The 21,812-nt window shown below is 36.4% G+C and overlaps 1 protein-coding gene across 2 annotated transcripts in view; it reads right to left on the minus strand.

Moving 5' to 3' along the window:
- The window catches only part of LOC127631878 (tumor necrosis factor alpha-induced protein 2-like), a 42,043-nt gene extending 20,871 nt beyond the window's left edge, over positions 1-21,172 (minus strand). Inside the window, exons 1-3 of one of the 2 annotated variants that reach the window (XM_052110269.1) lie at positions 21,017-21,172; positions 8,308-8,790; positions 7,564-7,784 (exon numbers count right to left, since the gene is read on the minus strand). In XM_052110269.1, the coding sequence (XP_051966229.1) occupies positions 7,564-7,784; positions 8,308-8,768 (682 nt within the window). In that variant the 5' untranslated portion in view covers positions 8,769-8,790; positions 21,017-21,172. Of the gene's footprint in view, positions 1-7,563; positions 7,785-8,307; positions 8,791-14,043; positions 14,191-21,016 lie in introns of those variants that run through there. The other variant, XM_052110268.1, reaches the window with a different exon arrangement.
- Between the last annotated feature and the right edge of the window lie 640 nt (positions 21,173-21,812).

Below are 21,812 nucleotides of genomic sequence, written 5' to 3' on the forward strand. Positions count from 1 at the left end.
ATTGATCATGCTTTCAGGATTCTCATCAAGAATAAGATATAAAGATACATGTTCACATGACAATTTACACAAGGATTATTTCAGTTTCTTCTGCTCCAAACTTCAAACGTACTCTCTGTCTGCTCGTATGAATGTAACACATCATCAGAAAGTGTTTCACCACTGTTCAAATGCACTTTGGATCACATCATTTATATGTATAAATGTTTTCCATCTGAAAGGACTAAATATGAAATTAAACAAATGACAATAAAATGCAAAGTAATCTCTTCAGTAATCAAAATACTTTTTGAATGTAACTGTATTCTAATTACCAATGATTTAAATTGTAACTGTAGTGGAATACAATTACTTATATTTCTTGTGAATCCTGTTACATGTAAATTCTGTTACATGTATTCTGTTACTCCCCAATACAGGGCACACATATTCTGCACATATAACCCCACCAACACTTCCAAGTGGAGGTGTACCATTTGATTTTGGCAAAGATTTTAAGGGGTGGGGACTGACAACCATCTAAACAGGAAAGATCTGACTAAGCAAGATATCCGCTAACACAGATTTCAACACACCTGCACAACCAACACCTCTCAGCAGCACCAATCACCCGTTACAGAGAAAAGATTAGCAAGGATTCTAAGAATGTAATGAAATATGATCTATTCTATGTTGTGCAACAGGTCCAGGACTATTCTCCATAAACCCCCTGTGTTTCAGAGTCAGATCCCTCAGGAACAGTAAAACACCACATTTTCTGACAAACTGGAACACAAAGGAACCAAAGAACTTGAGAAAATGCAGCTCACAGATACTTCCCCTTTTCCTATGCACCTCATTCTTCCATTTCCCTTGTTTAATGCTTAGCATGTGCAGAGTAGACATATTTTACCCATAAATTAAATATCTAATAAGAAGAGGATGATTTTATTTCCTGTCCATGCAACAAAAAACCATATCAGCACAGATGGGTCGAGCCATACTTGGTGGTCCACACCGTCCACAGCTAAAATTTAGTTTTCACCAGTGTTAATTATTATATTAATGAAAACTAAAACAAAAACTTTTTATAGTAAAACTAAAATAATTGGAAATGTGAAGTCAGTTTTTTTTATTAACTGAAATAAAAATAAAAGTGAACATAATTGAAAAAATTAAATTAAATTAAATAAACGTGACTAGAAATGATTAATTGTAGTTTTTGTTACACAGTATATTATAACATTTGAACCAGTAAACATAAAAATGCCAGTAGATAGCGATAACTATACGGCCCTGAGAAAATAAAAACGTTACTCTAAAAAAATATGTACAAATTTTTTTAAAGATTTACACATTTTAATTCCATGAAAAATTCTATCAAATTTAATTGTGATTTTATACTTATTTAATTTTTTTTAATTAATGAAACTGAAAACATTACGTTTTTATTTTATTTTGTTAAAGATTACTTGTTATGAATTACTTATTATGAAATCTTTCATTTCTTTAATTGTAATAATAATTTTTTGAGTATATAAGTCCTTAAATCACATCAGTTAAAATATTACCTTTGCAGCTCTGAAATAATAATAGTAAAATTAAAACTAAATATACAGATGAAATATTAAACTAAACTGAAACTAGAAAAAATTAACGTGAAACTAAAACTAACAATCACAGAGTGAGAGCTAACAATATCTAAACTAAACTGAAAAGACACATTTAAAATAAATTAGAAACAAAACATTCAGCCTCATGAGTAACTCCAGGCTCAATGAGATGAAAAGATATGACATGACATGAGCCCTTCTCAGGTCAGAATGGTTCCACTCCCTTCTTGATTTATTTGGAAATGGCCATTTTCAAGAGAACAAATCTAAACTGGACCATTTGGAAAACATGCACAGCACCTTATACTGAGTGCTACCCTGCCCTCACTTTACACGTGGTTTATTTGACATGCATGAATAAATCATCTTGCCAAGTGCTGGACTACAGCTGGATAAAGTGGAAATGCTGGCTATTCCCTTTTATGAGTGACTTTGCCAGTTGGCATGGCTGAATATTTTCTATCATAACGTAAATGTATTTGTGGCATGGGGACGTGGTCATGTGTCGGTCTGCGGGAGACAGCGAGAGCGGTTAGGGGTAATTATGAACCAGGTGACAAGCTGTACCGCTCTCTCTCTCCCGCAGGACACATGACCAAGTCCCCATGCCACAGTATTATTTGCAAGTGTTCTGCTCAGACACCATTTACATGGTGGCCACCATTAAATGTGTCTCAGCTGTAGTTTATGGTTTATGGTTGGAAATTGTAGGATGTAATTTGGTGAGGCCTGTAAATCATTAGGATGAGAAGTAAATGCCCTTCTATATGGCTTCTTTATTAATGCAATCAAATGTCATCTTAACTATCAGATGCTCTACCGATCCACAAGACAATTGAAGGCATTGTGTCCTGATAGATACCAGCCATTGGAACGTAACCCAGACTTTACCCTCGGAACTCACAGCAAAGCAACAGTGGGGGCTTGGCTGCAACATTCATTGTGTTCCAAGAACCATTTCTTCATATTGTTGTGACATAATGGAAAAGACAATCTTTTTGTAAAGGGCTAGTTCACTCAAAAAAATTACAATTCTATCCTCATGTTGTTCTGAACAAGTATGAATTTCTTTCTTGCATGGAACACAAAAGTCAGAATGTTCAGTCTCAGCCACCATTCACTTTAATTGTATGGGAAAAAAAAAAGATGAAATGAAAGCAAAGGGTGGCTGAGACGGTTCTGCCTAACATCTCCTTATGTGTTCCATAGATGAGAGAAAGTCATACTGGTTTGGAACAACATAAAGGTGAGTAAATAATGACAGAATTAGATTTTTGTGTGAACTGTCCCTTTAAGGAACTATCACTTAACATAGCACACTAGATGGAATTTATATATTTTTATTAGTCTTCAATCATTCAAAATCAATTAAACAATTTCATAAAAGGTTGTTTGATAAAGAGAGGTCTTCCACCCACTTCATATTAAATAATAACTCTGTGTTGATCTATGGAATCTAAAATTAGAAAAGCAAGGTGCTCAAGAAAGCTATTCATAACACAGGAAGTAAAGTCATTCAACATGTTTTGCCTGCTTACTCCTCCTCAAGTGTTGCTAATCTGATGTGATTTTCCAGTAGTTGACAGTTGACCAATGAAACACCCTCCATTAAACTGCATTTACATCCTGTTCTTGGCTGCATTTTCTGGATTTTCTTGCATGTGCAGAGACCTATACATGCATGCATGACTTTACATAATGTTTGAAGCGTTAATTGCTCATTTAATGTTTCTAATGTCTTATAATTATTTTCAATGCTTCATTGCTAAGATGTTAGACAACACTCTTTAAATACACTAGAGTCCTTGTGAATTAAATAAGGAAATTGTTATGATTCACTCTGCGTTACTTTGGAATGTGCTGAGAACAGATGGAGCAATGTTTTCTTATGGCAAAACACTTACAGTTTGTCAGCAAAATAATTGGGAAGTATCATTGGGAGACCTTTTTTAGATCGAAGAAACACTAAGGAAAAGGGTTCGCCAGTGGAATTTTAAACGTGCAGAGACAACAACAAGTAAGTTATTCATAACCAAATTCATAATCATTGGCTAAACCAATCCCTCGAGTTTGGGAACTGTTTATCCAACCAATGGAAGACATGGGTGTGACACTATACTCAACTTTATAGTCAACTATAATGTGGCATCTACTTTCATTGACCCTCATCCACTAAACAGTGTATTGTGTTTGGTGAACTAATCAGATGTTGAATATATGAACAAAATAGTTTTTCACCTAAATTATAGATGGAATATAAAGTGACCTGTGGTATCTTCTAAATTTGTAAAGAGCAGAGAACTGCTGAACGCACAACTTGGACACCCGCTTGACAGTTGCAGGTCACCAGAAGGTTTCCCATCAACATAATGTGGCTAAATACACAAAAAGTGCTTTATTGCTGTGTCAGCTGGGACATGCAAAGCAGTGAGAATCACTAAACTTGTCCCCCCCTGCTGAAACAAAGCAAAAACATGACCAAACATGAAACTGTGGGGCACATTCAGTTCCCCTTTGCTCAGATTGCACTTTTATCATGTTCCATGCTGCATTTACACAAGGGGAACAAGATTGATGGTTTCAGATGTGATAGCCGTGTGGTGAAAATATTTTTTTCAGGGACCAGGAGGCCCACATATAGTGGTAAGATATAGAAATCTGATATATGACCATATATGAACACATATATAAAATTATAGTTAATCTAATTGGGCATATATATATATATATATATATATATATATATATATATATATATATATATATATATATATATTAAAATGTCACCTTTATTTGGGAAAATATATGTTACACCTACAGTATATAAAATTGCAATTTCTGTAGTATTTCAAAATAAATGTTACATATGCAGTATGTACAAGGATGTGACCATTTTTATAATTAAAACCATATATGAAGAGGCCAACCTGGTTTCATAGAACCATGTTAATATATCAACATTTTTCTCAAAACGACTTTAATGCGACTCGTTGTACTTGTCGCTGCAGTTTCCAGGTGAAATGAACACTAGATGTTCTACAACACCAATAGATTCCCTTTCACATAATTTACAAATAAAATGTCAGATTATCAGTTCTTACTTTCGCCCTGTTCCTCACATAATGCTATCTCATGACATCTAATCATAGGCGTCACTTTGTTTTAAAAAGTGGAGGGGACATTTAAAAATAACAAACTCCAGTGCTGGATCGCCACACTAATTATTACATAAGAACTTAGTAGAAACTCCTGCTCAAGAACTGGAGATGTTTTTAAAACTGGTGGGGACAAAAGTAGTAAAGGCCAAATGTGGTAGTGACATTTCCCACCCGTTCCACCCATAATGACGACTAGTCATATAAACACTGTAATTATAGTGTATATATTTCATAGATTATTTTAATGTTTGCATTACATAACCAACTATATTTACAACCTTTTTCGAGCATTATAAAATGTTGCTGTATTTAAACTGATAGAGTGTTGCACTTGCGTTGACACGTGACCCAAACGTGTCATAGAAGCACCCCAAAATTACTTTGTTGCTTCAGCAATTGTGTTCTTCACATCACATTTGCATTATATGCCAATATCGGTTAGGAATAGGTTTAAGGTTTAGGGTGGGGAGGTAAGTTTTGTTAGTTTAAAACTTGATACAGCATTAACCTTCAAAACCTCATCTGTTTTAGAGAAAATGTAATTTACTTTTAGAGCAACAGAGTGGGCATTTCATCTCGAAACTGCCGAGATACGTTTAATGAACCACATATTATCATTTTGGAAAAATATCACCAAAGTCACATAATTTTAATGAGATCAGGCTGCAACATGCATGTTACTGTATGTGTTTGATAAATATTGACATACATCGGATTACTGCAAAGAAGCTTCGAAAGTCTGTTAAAAATCCATGCAACTCAGGATTTTAGTCCTGATCTTGGATAGTATATATTACTCTGCAACTGTAATCAAACACATCTGAACCCAACTACACAGTTAATCTTGGTGTTTCTTGAAAATGACTGCAATTGTGTAAGAGCAGGGTTGAAACTGAAGACTTCTTGTGCTCCAGGAGTAGGACAGAGCATTCCTGCACTATGGTATGAAGTCTGTTGTCAAATCAACAAATGCACCAGCAACAGCTAATACTTGTAGACATGTTTGCAAAACAATCAACTCCTGTGACGTTAGTGACTGACTTTGCTATGTTGAAGGTCCTAAGAAACTACAGATCATGTGAGCCAATCTCATCCCTCAGTACAGTCCATGTATTCTTTATTTATTGAACAAGGCCTACAAGTTGCTGCCAGTTTTGAACCTTATCTCTCTTAGTCTCTCAGTAAAAAAACTTAATAGCCTGAAACTTGAGCATGCAATCATGTCCAAATTCCTGCCTTGCATGTACCATGCTGACGCAGGTCAAGCACAGAGTAGAGTTGTACAGATGGAGCCAAAAGTTTGGGAACAAGTAATTTAAGCGTTATAAATATTTAGATGTTAGTTTTTAATATTTAGCATTACCACATTTTATCATAATTGTCTGTATATTTATGCAATGGCAATACAATTATGAGTCATGCAAATTCAGAAATATTGTTGAATAAAAATTTTCTTGGCTCCATTTTCTGGATTTTCTTGCATGTGCAGAGACCTATACATGCATGCATGACTTTACATAATTTTTGAAGCATTAATTGCTCATTTAATGTTTTTAATGTCTTATAATTATTTTCAACGCTTCATTGCTAAGATGTTAGACAACACTCTTTAAATACACTAGACTCTTTCTGAATGAAATAAGGAAAGTGTTATGATTCTAATTCACTCTGCGTTACTTTGGAATGTGCTGAGAACAGATGGAGCAATGTTTTCTTATGACAAAACACTTACAGTTTGTCAGCAAAATAATTGGGAAGTATCATTGGGAGACCTTTTTTAGATTGAAGAAACACTAAGGAAAAGGGTTCGCCAGTGGAATTTTAAACGTGCAGAGACAACAACAAGTAAGTTATTCATAACCAAATTCATAATCATTGGCTAAACCAATCCCTCGAGTTTGGGAACTGTTTCTCCAACCAATGGAAGACATGGGTGTGACACTATAATCAGCTCCTGTGATGTTAGTGATTGACTTTGCTATGTTGAAGGTCCCAAGAAACTAGAGATCACGTGAGCCAATCTCATCCCTCAGCACCATCCATGTATTCTTTATTTATTGAACAAGGCCTACAAGTTGCTGCCAGTTGTGAACCTTATCTCTCTTAGTCTCTCAGTAAAAAAAACTTGAAACTTGATCATGCTATCATGTCCAAATTCCTGCCTTGCATGTACCATGCTGATGCAGGTCAAGCATGTAGAGTTGTACAGATGGAGCCAAAAGTTTGGGAACAAGTCATTTAAGCGTTATAAATATTTAGATGTTAGTTATTAACGTTTAGCATTACCACATATTATGATAATTGTCTGTATATTTCTGCAATGGTAATACAATTATGAGTCATACAAATTACAAACAATGCACAAATATTGTTTTTACTCTATATTTCATGGCACACAAGAACTGAATAGATAAATCATAGAACAAAAAAATCTATTTTAAATCTAAATTGCCTTTGCATTTTTTTTTATATACAAAAAGCGCATAATAAAAATACTATTATGACAGAATAAGCTATGATGGTTTTATAATTGTACAATTGTACTGATATATAGGATGGATTAAAAAAAGCTGGAACTAACAGTATATAAACAAATAAAATAAAAAAGTACTGTATTTATTGTGTTGCTTGTTTCTAATGCTATAAAATCAGTCACTGGTGGTAAAGCGGATCTCTTGTGTTTATGAGAGGGGATTCAAGGCATGATTTTCTGATGAATGCCACTGTCAAAAGTTATTGCTGGGAGAAAATTACTTTGCCCTAAATTAGAAAACATATAATCAATTCAGCTTTACAGGAAACTTTGTATGCACCTGAGAGTGGCTCCCTGGGTGTGACTTCTGGCACTTCCTCCACTGGCTCTTCCTCAGGCCCTTGTGATGATGAGTGGTCCTGCAAGGACTCCCTCTTTATCTTGCCCTTGCCCACCATCTTCAGGAAGGAGAGTCGACGACTGGTCGAGTCAGCATCAGTTTCTGAGCACAGGTCACCATTGGTCAAACTCTCCTTGTGATCTTTACACTTTCCTGCTATTCTATAGAAAGAAGAGACAAGGACAATTGATAAGAGGTTTATTGTGATATGTAGAAATCATCAATAGCATAAAAATCATGATCTATAATTTTAGTATAGTTAGAAATCCATGATTTTCAAAGGTGAAGTGTGCAATTTCTACACTACTAGTGTCACTAATCAAAACTGCAAAAAGAAATGATGTTTTCATGCAGGCTTTCTCTATGTTCCAATGGTCAGCCAAACACAAAGTCCCACTCCAAACTCACACCAACTGGTTGAGCCAATGATGCTGTCTAGCTGGTTGGGATATTCAATCAGCACAATGACTTGATAGTCCACAGAGACACAGTGTTACATATCCAAAAAGTCCACATATGAATGGCTTTTAGATGTCTCTGCATATTAAGCTGGGATAGGAAAAAATATTTTGACATACGACCAATTACACACTTCTTACCATCAACTGTGCCTGCAAAAAATCATCACAGAAATCAGACATTAGTTTTCAGAGGGCACCACACTTTCTTTCTCTCCCATCGTACCGTAGTAGGCTCCCCTCTGAACTCCGTCTGCTTTTTTTCTTCCTCGACATAGGTGAAGCTGAACCTATAGAGACATGTGGTGAGGGGGTGTCCCTGCCCTTGCTCCTGGCTGACATGCGTAGGTTCTTGCCCAGCTTGCCCAGGGTCTTGAGTGGAGATACACCCTTCATGCGTTCCAGTGTGCCTTTGATGGAGCTTCCTTTCCCTGATCCTCCACGCCGCACCTCATTAGCCTCATTTTCATCTTCCTCATCCTCAAATGGGTTCCTGTCTCGGGGCACACCCCCATCCAGTAGTGAGCCTCCATTGCTTCTGGGCCAGTCCTCATCGGAGCCAGGCTCCTCAAATAGATTGTGGTTCAGGCTCATTTTTCTGAGAATCAGCTCGCTGCGTGTAGTCTCCAAGTCCACACTAAACCTGCCCACCTTCAGACGAGCTGGGAGGTTTTTAAGGACTGGCATGTTTGCTCTGGGAGGATATATGCTGGAAGAAAGATAAATCAGTTAGTAAACGCATATCTATCAGCATTCACACTATCAGTTGTATTGTGTAAACTGACTAAACCAATACAGATGCATGCCGCCTATACAAACAAGAAATTACTGCCACACAGGCCAATGCACTGGCGTTCATCAATAATGCTGCTAAGAGCTTTTACATTTTTAGAGATCTTTTACATCCTTATGATTCAGTGTGCAGAGCTGACATTATCTTGTAAAATGCACATAGAGCAACCAGATCTAAGTGAATATCATGCACAAAAACCCAGTTTAAACTAGCTTCAGAGGATTTGCTGGTCATAGCTGATCCCCCTTGTCTCCAAGCCTGACCAAGGTGAAAAATGCAAAACAAACAAACAAACAAACATCAAAACAGATCAGCCATATCAGCTTGGTCAGGTTGGGAGACCAGCTAACCACATTTGACTGTTTAAGGTTGTTTATTTCAGCAGGGTAGTGTCTTATTTTGGCTAAACCGAAAACGGATTTTTTTTTTACTGACACTTTGCATTGAACGTGTTATGTAATCAATATTATACTTCAACCCAAGAGGTATCTCCAAGACAAACAGCATTAAACAATAGAGATAAGACAGTTCTGACAGTTTTATATGATAGATTACTCATTTTATGGTGGGTAGAATCAGGATCACACCCTATGTTTGATCTTGAAGAATTGGAATTTAATGTTGGACCTGGCTACATTTAAATTGTAATTCAATATTTTCTATACTCCAGGGTTCCCACACATTTTGATCAATCAAATTCCATGATTTTATTACTATTTTTATTTTATTTTTTTCATTTCCATAGTGATAAAATCTGTAAACTAATGAGACAACTAAACAATATCTAGCCGATGAATATCTAGCAATATAGCTGATTTAATAGAAATTTCCATGACTTTTTATTATAATTGTTTTATTTGATTATATTCCATTTCTTTTCCAGGCATGGAAAGCAAAAATTAAAAATCCCCTGATATTTCCAGGATTTCCATGACCATGCGAACCCTAAAACTAATAGGGATGCAATAATGACCCATACAGTCAGAAGGATGAGCACAACTTTGACACGTTATTACAAGGCCCAATGTTAAACCCAAATAGAAGACATTTTGTGTAAGTAAACAAAAGGAGGCTTCACTGTGAGGAACTCCCTGTTCTATTTCCAGAAAATATGTTTGCCACTTTCAAAGGCGTCTTGGCTAGAATAGCCCCTTGGATATTTATGGACAGTGACAAAAGGAGATAGGAACAGCGCTGAATCACTTCCGGCTTGCTGATTTGTGGGCTTGTGTATGTGGGTGCGTAACAGGGGGAAACTATGCTCATACCAACAATGAATCATTAACTTCAGGTTAATTTTACAACAGTAGCCAGTTTTCCTCTCAATAAAAACTGCATTTTGGCATTTCAACAATAGCTTTTGTATTTAAAAAAAATGACATTAACATTTCTGAGATCAAAGTAATTTTCCATAGAGTAGCTTGGAACTGAAGACCAATTTCAGTGTGTAACAGCTAACAAGCTAAAAATTCCTAGAGAGCCTCTATTGTTTGTGGCTTCCTACCTCTTTTAAATAATTATGTCTGCATGATCTTTCCATATGGATAAGCCACATTTGAGGTTTATTCTTTCATGATTAGTCACATGTGGTAGGGAACATACCAGAAGTGGCCAATAACTTGTTTCAACTTTGAATCATCTGGGATAGTATGTAATTATTAGACAACAAGGAAACTTACATAGCTGACAAAGAGAGATTGCGGAGGTGAAAGAATGTTGTGCAACAGCATAATCATAAATGTGATTAATAGTGGTTTATTAAGTTTGGGTTATAAGTTAATATAAAGCAAAACAAATGAGAAGTCTACTGTGAATTAATTCTGACAGCTTATAATATTGAACATCCTCTCTGACACAGACCTCACATGTTCTCCACATTTACTATTCATTCGCATTATGTTCCCACTGAAATTCCAGCTCTAATTATAAACCTTACAGTGGAGCCAATATGGACCATCAGGTTAGATCATTGGGTGAGATATAACAGCCATGTTACCGCTTTCCCAGACCAACTCCTCTTCCTGTCTCATACAGGTAGGGGACAAAAGGGACAGGTCCCCTACACTACTGCCAGTGGCAGTTTCATATTAGTTTACTGGATAAATGAACAGAGAGGTCAAGATCAGGAAGAGGAGCATATAAACATGTACAGTAGGTGGTACAACGGCACAGTAAAGTATATGGCAATGCCAAGGTACAGTATCACAGGGTAAAATCATAGTACTTTGATATATAACACTATTACCATGTACCATAGTACTTACACGGTACTACACGGTACTTTAAAGTTAACCATGGTACACGGTATAACCATTGTACATGTCCTAAAAAAAACATGGTACAGTAATACCGGAGTACATGTCCAAAAACTATGGTATTACTATGGTACATCTCTAAAAACCATGATATTACCATACATATCCAAAAACCACAGTATTACCATGGTACATGTCATAAACCATGGTATCATCATTGTACATGCCCCAAATAATTATATGTCCAAAAACAAAACCTGTGTCAAGTCAAATATGCAGATCACAGATGGTCTACTGTGGCAACCCCTAACGGGAGAAGCCAAAAGAAGAAAAAGAAGATTACATGTCCAAAAACCATCATATTAACATGGTACATGTCCAAACCATGATATTGTTAGTGTTCATGTCGAAAAATCATTGTTTTACCATGGTACATGTCCAAAAACCACAGTCTTACCATGGTCTTACTCCCTCTGACGTTCTCTCTGCTTCCCTGTCACTTTTGACTAAATACATTTTTAGACGCATATTTGCAAATGCCCTTTGCCGCAGGCCATTCTTAAGATTTGCTGTCAAAGGAATTGAATTCCATTTCAAGGTCCTACACTTCAGTTGCCCTTGGCTCGATTTGCTAAGGTCGTCTAGAGGTGTCCGTGTTACCACAGCGATTGGTTGCTGATAGCTAAATTGAAGGTACAAATGTGAAAGCACAGCGACCTGCTGCTGCTAACACCTCAAGGCCTCAAAGACCACTAGACATTGAGTGAGTAGTGGCCAGTCAGCAAGTTTCAGTCTTTGGAAACAAACTCAACACTGTAACCTGTTACCAACTAACATGCTCAGTCCATTTTTCTAAACCTTGATAATAGTCATGCTACAGAGAACCCTGCCATTGCGTTTGTTTCAGTGAGCGCTGGGCTTGATGGCAGCTGCAGCCGCTCTCCTTCCTGCAAAAGGGTTTAGATGCAGGACTCCACACTCAAGTATATGTCGCTACCATAATAAACACTCATGACTCATGAGGTCTGTAGGCATAGATCCTCAGGTCAGCAGATTTCCGACTTGTGTGAGAGGGCTAAAATCCTTTTTCTCCCCACTACCATCCATAGTATGTCTGTCTCCAAACAATGATATTACCACAGTACATGTCCTAAAACCATGATATTTATATGGTACATTTCCAAAAACCATGGTATTATCATAGCAAATGTCCTAAATCCATAGTATTACCATGGTACATGTCCATAAACCATGGTTTTACCACGATGCATGTGCAAAAACCATGACATTACAATGGTACATGTCCAAATATAATGGTATTACCATGGTACTATCCCAAAAAAATGGCATCATTGTGCCATGTAAAAACAAGGTATTGCATCATACTTTTGGTACTTTTTGTTAGTGTCAGAAAAAGACAACTTCTTAAAATGAACTACAGGGTGCAAATTCACAGTTTGAGGAATTTAGAACAGCTTAGTCTCACTCTAGCCAGTATTCATAATCCATCTCACCTGTACCTCCTGTATATTTCAAAACAATGCAGAACTGCACACTTCAGTGCCAGTTAGGTTCAAAGTCTATAGTCATTTAGTCTCTTAAAAGGGATGGTCAATGCGATGCACTGAAATATTGGAGGGCTGTTCTTAATATTTGTCAGATAGAGGCACTGCTCTTGTGTTGGCTTTGGGTTTCAGGCTCTGGTTAAAGAAAATGTGCAGGAATGCTAGAGGTCCCGAGGCAACCTCAGTATGAAATTTCCCAAGGCAAGGTTTAAGTGCTTAAGTTATGGGGTTATACAGATCCACTTGATCTAGAACAGGTCCAGTACAGATAATCAGTAAATATGAACTTTTCATGGAGCTATGTGTAGGACTGGAATTATAAATAACCTTTGAAGTAAATTCTGGTATAAGGTGGAATACTTGAAAAAATAAACTACTTAATGACTTGAGACATAACAGTACAATGCAATGTCACTGTAGCTACTGTAAATACTGTTAATAAATCTACTGTCTAGATAGAGAGACAGACAGACAGATGATAGGCAGGAAGTGGTAAAAAATGCCCCTCAAGCCATCATTCACCACCACCATATTAAAGATGACCTAAGACAATCAAACCAAAAATTACATGGGTGCTGCAAGGTCAAGATACTTGTTTTGACATTCCTAGCATTAGCAAATCTTAGTCAACCAGCTTGACATTGGAATATGCCCTTCTGTAAAGGACATATTATTTTACTCTTGCGTACGGTGCGAGTAAATCTTTAACTGTGCACAGGAGACCAATTTTTAATGGTCCTATTAGATTTTATGTGAACTGAAATAGTTCTTACAGACAGGAAGGAACAAGATTTTACTTGACAAGCAGGAACGAAAAATAAGTCAACTAGATTCTTTCTTTTTTCTTTTTCTATTTTTAATTTATTTTTTGCATCATGTGACGAGGTAACAGAGACTGATTTGAAGTATGATTAGTCTGAAGGACTGAATGGACAGTGCTGGTCGTGTCCGACTTTTGTATTTAGTTTAATTGATCCCATATGAGATCTAGAATAAGTTTCTTTTCACATATTCAGTTAAAGAACAGTAAGTCCCTGTCCTCTGAAAAAAAAAAACCAAAACCAAAAAAAAAACGATATTGCCTACAATATTAATAAGCGTTTGAAACTTGTTTTCCTTTTCTTTTTTAGACATAGTCTCCAAAAATAATAACAGGTATCCCATTACTTCATTCATCCAAACAAAGACTGAACTAATGCAGTGATCTAAACCAAACGCCCACTGACAGAACATTAAAAACGGGTACACCGCGCTGTTACGTTTTTACCATGGTTATCATAGGCACAGATTTCATGAGACAGCAGAAAGTTTCAGCACTGGGTAATAACAAAGAGGCAATATAAACTTACGGAGCCCATGGCGATCTGGCATCATGTCAGGAACGAAAAAGATAAATCATAAAATAAAATATTTTCAAATTATATTTTGTGCAAAGTCTCAGTCATCTATGCCTCGACTGTGACTGTGCGTAGAGCAGCACATGATAGCTCAGCTCCGTCAGCTCTTTTACTTTTGTTTAGTGGGCTGGTCCAAGAGAGACGCACTCAGTTGCACTCACAAGTGTTAATAAACTGAATCACAAAATTCATCCAGTTGATGGATGAAAAAAATATTTTAGAAGATTCTAAAAACTAATTAAATATTAATTATTTTTTTTATTATTTGTGCAATATATAATTATTGCATAGTAAACATTGATATAAAAATATAGTTTATGTAATAATGTATGAGACTGAGCTATACAAGTGTTCTGGTAGGATGTAAGTTTATTATTTAAAATTATTTAAATTAATTAAACTCTCAACATAATTTTGGATGTAATAATGCAAAAGACTTTTCTATACAAGTGTTCTGGTAGGATGTAAGCTTACTAAAGCGATAATAAAACACATTTTTTTAATTATCTTCATTTACTCACCCTGATGCTATCCCAGATGTGTAAGACTTTCTTTCTTCTGCTGAATACAATCGAAGGTTTTTTGAAGGATACTTCAGCTCTGTAGGTCCATACAATGCTCGTGAATGGTGGACACAACTTTGAAGGTCAAAAAAGGACATAAAGGCAGCATAAACATAATTCACACGACTCCAGTGGTTAAATCCATATCTTCAGAAGCGATATGAGGTGTGGGTGAGAAACAGATCAATATTTACGTCCTTTTTTTTACTATAAATCTCCACTTTCACTTCTACTTTCTTTTTACTATGTTTTTGGCAATTTGCATTAATTTGCATATCGTCACCTACTGGGAAGGATCATTTATAGTAAAAAAGTACTTATATACTGACCCACACATATCTTATGCTGCCTTTTTGTCCTTTTAGGAGCTTCAAAGTTCTGGCCACCATTCACTTACATTGAACAGACCTACAGAGCTGAGATGTTCTTCTAAAAATCTTTGTTTGTGTTTAGCAGAAAGTCTGTGAAAGTTTGTGTTAAACAAAGTCATACACATCTGGGATGATAGAATTTAAATTTTTGGGTGAATCAACCCAATTATAATTGTTTAAATTAATAAATTAAATTATCAAAAATGTAAGTAAATGTTGATACACTTTGTGCAGTCATGCAAGTGTTCTGTTTGGAATATAAGTTTATATAAATTATTGACATATTTTATTAATTAAAATTAATTGATAGTTTTTATTCTTTGGGTTCTCACCCTGGGACACAAATGGTTTCCATTTAAGAAACCTCATATTATTTTGTGGTCATTAAATACTACTATTTTCATTATTTGCTTATGACACACAACTCTTATTATTTCTCTCCCCCTTGTTAACCTTTTATTTTTCACAAAACAATCAAGTTGCACATATACTAAGGGGGAATCAGGCAAATTTATATAATTTCTGCTGAAAAACAATAGAAATTTCCCTGGAGTGCATCAAGGAGGGCACATTGCAATCAAATAAGCACTTTGGAGGAGCTTGTGTCTCTCCAAACACTTGTTTTCTTATGAATCAGGCAGCCATATGTATTATGAAATCTGTTTCCTTCAATAACATCATAAACTGTAGAAAAATGTTTATTTGATGATGGATAAACAAAGGACTGACTTGAGAGTCACCCCTCCCGTCAGCTAGACTCACAGCCTCAGGGACATTAGTGGAGGTCGAAAAATTTGCACAGTTATTTAACTGTATCATTTATTTTTCTTAGATAAATCATCTTTATGAAGAGTATATAAATCTGAGCCTTGACCACTTAAAAAGTAAGCAGTGCATTAATTAACATGTCTGACGAGCTCTCCTATTCTTACAATGCTTGCAAAATGAGATGTGAACGTTAAACTCAGTCCCCATTCACTGAAAGTTAACATTCCATCTAACATCTCTTGTGTTCCACGGAGGAAAGTGAGTCATACAGGTTTGGAACAACATAAGGGTGAATACATGATGACAAAATTTTACAAGATTACAAGATGTCATGCCTTTGCCTTTTCATAGTAAAGAGTCAGAATTTGAGTACAGCATTTCTTTGCTTTTGCAGCTCACTTATCTTCCGAACACAATTTCTCATGTACCCTTTGACCTCCATGATAATCAATTATAAGCTGAATGCAATCAGAGTTGAAACAGAACAAGGACATCACACTCTTGTTCCTGTAGGTTGTCATGGGGCAAAAAGAGCATCAGGAAACCACAAATGGCGCCACATCTAAGACCAGTGCTAAAAGAGGGACTGTATTGAGAGAGAAGCTCCAAACTGGGGTGAATTTTTGGTCTGGGCAGCAGGAAATAGTACCACATAACATTAACTTTGTCTTTGTTGTGTATGTTTGCTGGTGCATTCTTTGCTCTTGCTCTGCCCAAGAAGTTCACCTTGGCATTGTTTCAGATATTTCCCAACACCTCAAGCGGGCCAAAAGGACAATCTGATACGTTTAATTTGATGTTAACATTTTGTTTGTTTCTCAGATTGATTCTTGTAAATTGTTGATGTGACCTGTTTTAAAGTCCACACTTGAAGTCTTAAAGAAACACTTCACCCAAAAATGAAAATTCTCTCATCATTTACTTACCCTTTCTTTCTTCTGCTTAACACAAGTTATGGTTTTTACAATAATTTTGGTCCATACAATGCAAGTAAATGGGTGCAAAATATTGTGAAGCTCAAAAAAAATCACAAAGGTCAGCATAAATGTAATCCATAAGCAGGACCGCCACTGGCCAAATTGATGCCCTACGCAGAGTTTGCGTGATATGAGCATGAAGAAATTGTCCGTGTTCCACAACTGCTTTCGGGTCCTTGAATAAAGTATAACGTGCAAGTAGGGCAGCCAGTGGACTTTCTGGTGCCCCTCTAAGGAGTTGGTGCCCTACGCAGACTGCATAGTATGCGTGTAGGGAGCGGCGGTACTGTCCATAAGACTCCAGTGATTAAATCAATATCTTCAGAAGTGATATGATCGGTTTGGGTGAGAAACAGGTCACTTTCACATTCTACTTGTATTGTTGGTGATTTACATTAATCGTGCACATCTCCCTCTACTGGGCAGGGAGAAGAATTTCTAACAAAAAAGGACTTAAATATTGATTAAATGTCGTTTCTCACCCACACCTATCAATTCACCTCTGAAGATATTGATTTAACTATTGGAGCCATATGGATTACTTTTGTGATGCCTTTGAGCAATTTGCTTCAAATTTTTGGCACCCATTCATTTGCATTGTATGGATCTATGGAGCTGAAATATTCCTCTGAAAATCATAATTTGTGTTCTGCAGAAGGAAGAAACTCATATATATCTGGGCTGGCATGAGGGTGAGTAAATGATGAGATGATTTTCATTTTTGGGTGAACTATCCCTAGGGTTTTCTATATATAAAATCACACTGTACAATAGGGAATAGTTGGAAAACATGATTAATCTATTGTTAACATCCTGGTGACTGAGTACATTTTTACTGTTTCTGAAATTGGTACTTTAATTCACTAAAGTGGCATCCAACTGATCACAAAATATAGTCAGAACATTACTGATGTAAAAAACAGCACTATCACTATTTTTATTTTTTATCAAATCTAGACAGGCCCCATTTCCAGCAGCCATCACTCAACACCTTATCCTTGAGCAATCATGCTAAATTGCTAATTTGGTACTAGAAAATGACTTGCCATTATATCAAACACAGTTGAAAGCTGTTTGGTTCATTAAATGAAGTGTAACATTGTCTGTAATGTTGTATGCAATAGACTGGCATGTCTTAAGGTCAATATTAGGTCAAAAATGTCAAAAAAGAAACCGCTTTCTCTAGAAACTCATCAGTCAATCATTGTTTTGAGGAATGAAGGCTATATAATACTTGAAATTGCCAAAAGACTGAGTGTTATGGATCTGAACCCATTGAGATTTTGTGGGATCAGCTAGACTGTGAAGTGTGTGAAAAGTGCCCGACAATACAGCCACATCTACGTCAAGTGCTACAGGAAGTGTGGGGTGAAATGTCACCTGAGTATCTGGACAAACTGACAGCTGGAATGCCAAAGATCTGCAAAGCTGTCATTGCTGCATGTGGAGGATTTTTTTGAAGATAACTCTTTGAAGTAGTTTAAGAAGTTCTGAATAGAAAATTCTAATTGTAATAGTAATTTTTCACATTATTCATGTCCTTGATTATACATTGTGATCAGTTGAATGCACTTTGGTGAAAAAAAGTACCAATTTCTTTCCTTGAGAGTAAAATCTGTACATTATTCAAAACTTTTGGCTGCCAGTGCATATATATATACATGTATATATATACATGTATATATATATATTTACACACACACACACACACACACACATATATACATATTTGTACATAAATGCAACATACACTGTATTAAAGTACTGCAAAAATTTATTTTTTTGTAGAACTTTAATAGTATATGTTGCATTTATGTACAAATATGTGACCTTTTTATATCAGTAAAAATGAACATGCATATTATGTGTTTTTTATATTTTGCCACATCAGATTTCTATGGGACCTCACACAGTTTCAGAGCAAGATGAGGGTGAGTAAATGACAACATAATTTAAATTTTTGGGTGAATTACCCCTTTAAGAAATGATTATACAACAGATCACAACAAAAACAATGTGATGCGTGTTATTTATCAACTACCATTTCATCAACTTCCCATTAACTTAAACTGAGTGTTTTTAGGGTAGTGGTTTACAGGTATGTATGTTGTTTAAATAAGGACATAATGTGATTACAACCATGTTTTCAATGAGCTCAGATTTCTGTTAAATGCTACTTGTACAATCCCACAGTCAATCGAGTACAAAAACATCATTCTCAGTCTCTCTCCCAAAGTGGCATATTCACATCCCTGTTTGTCATCACAATTATGCAACCACTTACCGGCACCTGAGCAAGGGGTCAGCAGTGGATGCTCCAATCATACCCTGCCTGCATTATGCAATGGTGCTCAACTACGGACCACAGGAAAAGCCCTCTGGGTCTGTACTGAGAGAAGGGCTCCATTTCATGCCACTAAAACAGCAGCCCTAGCCAAACCGAGCAATCTGACACAGCCTTACTGACACTGTCCTGTCTGGTGAATGCCAGCAGAGGAACAAGGGGTTATCCTTTATTTGCACCCATTTTAGTTGGTAGCATCCTGATACCGTTTCACCGTAGTAAGAACAGCTGCTAGTGGGAATGAACTGGATGGACGTCACAAGGCTAACCTTTTACAATGAGTGGGTCAGGTTAAAGCTAATTTAAGAGGGTTGTGGAGGAGGTTGTCAGTACGCATGAAGCTCAATTTGTGGCGTGAGGAAAGATTGATAATGACATGGCTTTGTCTTTCAAATGGTTTATGGTTGTGTTATTGCAGTAGTTGAGCTTTCTGTCATCCGAATTGTCTTTAATGTCATCAGATATTTAGTTGTGTATTATATGAATGTATGTCCTGCTCGAAAAATAAAACAGCTTCAACCAGCCTAAGGTAGTTTGCTGGTCTTAGCTGGTTTAAGCTGGTCTCCCAGCCTGACCAGCTGAAAACATCCCAAAGATCTATAAAACCAGCAAAACAGGCCATCCAAACAAGTTTAACCAGGGTATTAAAGGAACGTTCTGGGTTCAATACAATACAATTTAACCTTAATAAAGAGCATTTGTGGCATGATGTTGATTACCTTAAAAAATACTTTCAATTCACCCCTTGTTCATGAAGAAAAAAGCAAAAATTGAAGTGACAATAAGACACTTAAGAAAAGGGGCATAAACAATTAAATAAATAATTTCAAAAGTATAGCCACAAGATGTAAACATTATATGTGTTAACATGATTTTAGTGGGAGAAACATATGATAAATTTACTAACGTTGTCTGCTTATTATTATATTCAAGTACAGGAATAACAGGGTTTAGTTGTCATGACAACAACGTTTTAAAATCAGATATAACTGATTTTTTATTACTAGCAAGTGATTTTATCAAACTAATATCATGCTAACATGTATACTGTAATGTTGCATCTTTTGAAACAGTATGTATTTTAACGTGCATGAACTAGCCCCATTTACTTCCATTGTAAGTGGTATACTGTAACTACATTTTTTCTTTTTTTTTCAGTAAACGAGGGATGAGTCCAAATTATATTTTGTGGAAATCAACATTATGCCAAAAATGCTGTTAATTGTGCTTAACTTTTTTGAACCCAGAACATTCATTTAATTTGTTTGTTCGTTTGTATAAAATAAAAGCATATAGGAATGTTTTTAAAAGACAAACCAAGATGCTGTCTGTTAATAGAAGCTTTAAGACACAAAATATTCAGTGGAACTATTATTATATGCAGCAAAAACATTAGATCCCATCCCATTGCTTGAACGTCATACTACAGTAGGTCCAATTAAACAACATGGATGATCTTGTGAGGGATTCCATTAAAACTGATTAGATAAGAATTAATACATATTAATGTGAAGTAAATGTATTGTGTCATCATAAATGTCACAGACCAAACATATCTGGCAGATGTACTTACTCATATTTCACAACCATCAACAGTGGGTAAAGCAGCTTTACACCTTTCATCGAGAGGTGTGTTAAGGAGTTAATTTCTGCAAAGCTTTAAACATTCAAGAATATACTTAGTGTTAATGTATATCATTGCTGTGCTAGCAACCTACACAACATCATCCACTCAGGTTACTAAGACATCAGTAACCTGCTTTTCCCAAGAGAAGTAACACATGGAGAAAACATTTTTCCATGACATTTGAACCTTCATCGAAACCCTAGTTCAGATCAGAACATTCAAAGCAGATAAAAAGACTGAAAGTCTTGAAAAAACAGAAAAACACTTCCTCTTACCTTATCTGGTGGTGAACCAATAGTAAATCCCTAAATGTCTCTGAGTAGGGACATCCCAGTGTCCCAGAGGTTTTGAAACTGTATGTCTGTTAGTGAGTTTGCTTGTCAATGAGTGCTGTAAGTGTCTAAGTAAAGGAGTAGCTGACCATACATATGCTTTCTTCCAAATGAACGCACGTCTGATCCCTGGGGCTAGCTGTGGTCACTTCCTGAGCTGTTTTGGAGTGCAAAAGACGATGCTTTTTCCTCAGGAAGCTGGCCATCCCCTTTCCTTTCCACCATCTCCCACCACCTCCTTGGCCTTTGGAGTCATGGGCACTATGACTCCACTAATTAAGGAGGCGTGGATAGAATACAGTAAAGTGTTCCCCTTGCAGTGTACTGTCATATTTTTGGTTTATTTCATTATTGACTGGTTAAAAGATGGCACCTTATCTCATATGTATATATGCTTGTGATTAACATGATTGGTCAGCACTGGTATGTGTGGCATGAAGGAAGTGGATCTGAATGGGGGCAGAGTTAATGTGTGGGAGTCTTCTGTCTGCTTTTGTGCGGGAGTTTGTTGATGCTAATCCTCATCACAGGCCTTGCACATCTGAAGGTGTTTTCCCACTACAACAGAAACACATGGTTGAAATAAGCAGGGCAGACAAGTCGGGTTGGTGTGCCCGGGTCAATGAGTGCACCTGCACTGCAAGGGGTAGTTTGTTTGTTTTCTTACAGCGAGACGCAGCATTGTATTGGACTCATAGATCAAAAGACGCAGGGCTTTGATCACCAAAGTAATAATAAG

This window comes from Xyrauchen texanus, chromosome 38, assembly GCF_025860055.1.
Source record: "Xyrauchen texanus isolate HMW12.3.18 chromosome 38, RBS_HiC_50CHRs, whole genome shotgun sequence".
Lineage (NCBI taxonomy): Eukaryota > Metazoa > Chordata > Actinopteri > Cypriniformes > Catostomidae > Xyrauchen > Xyrauchen texanus.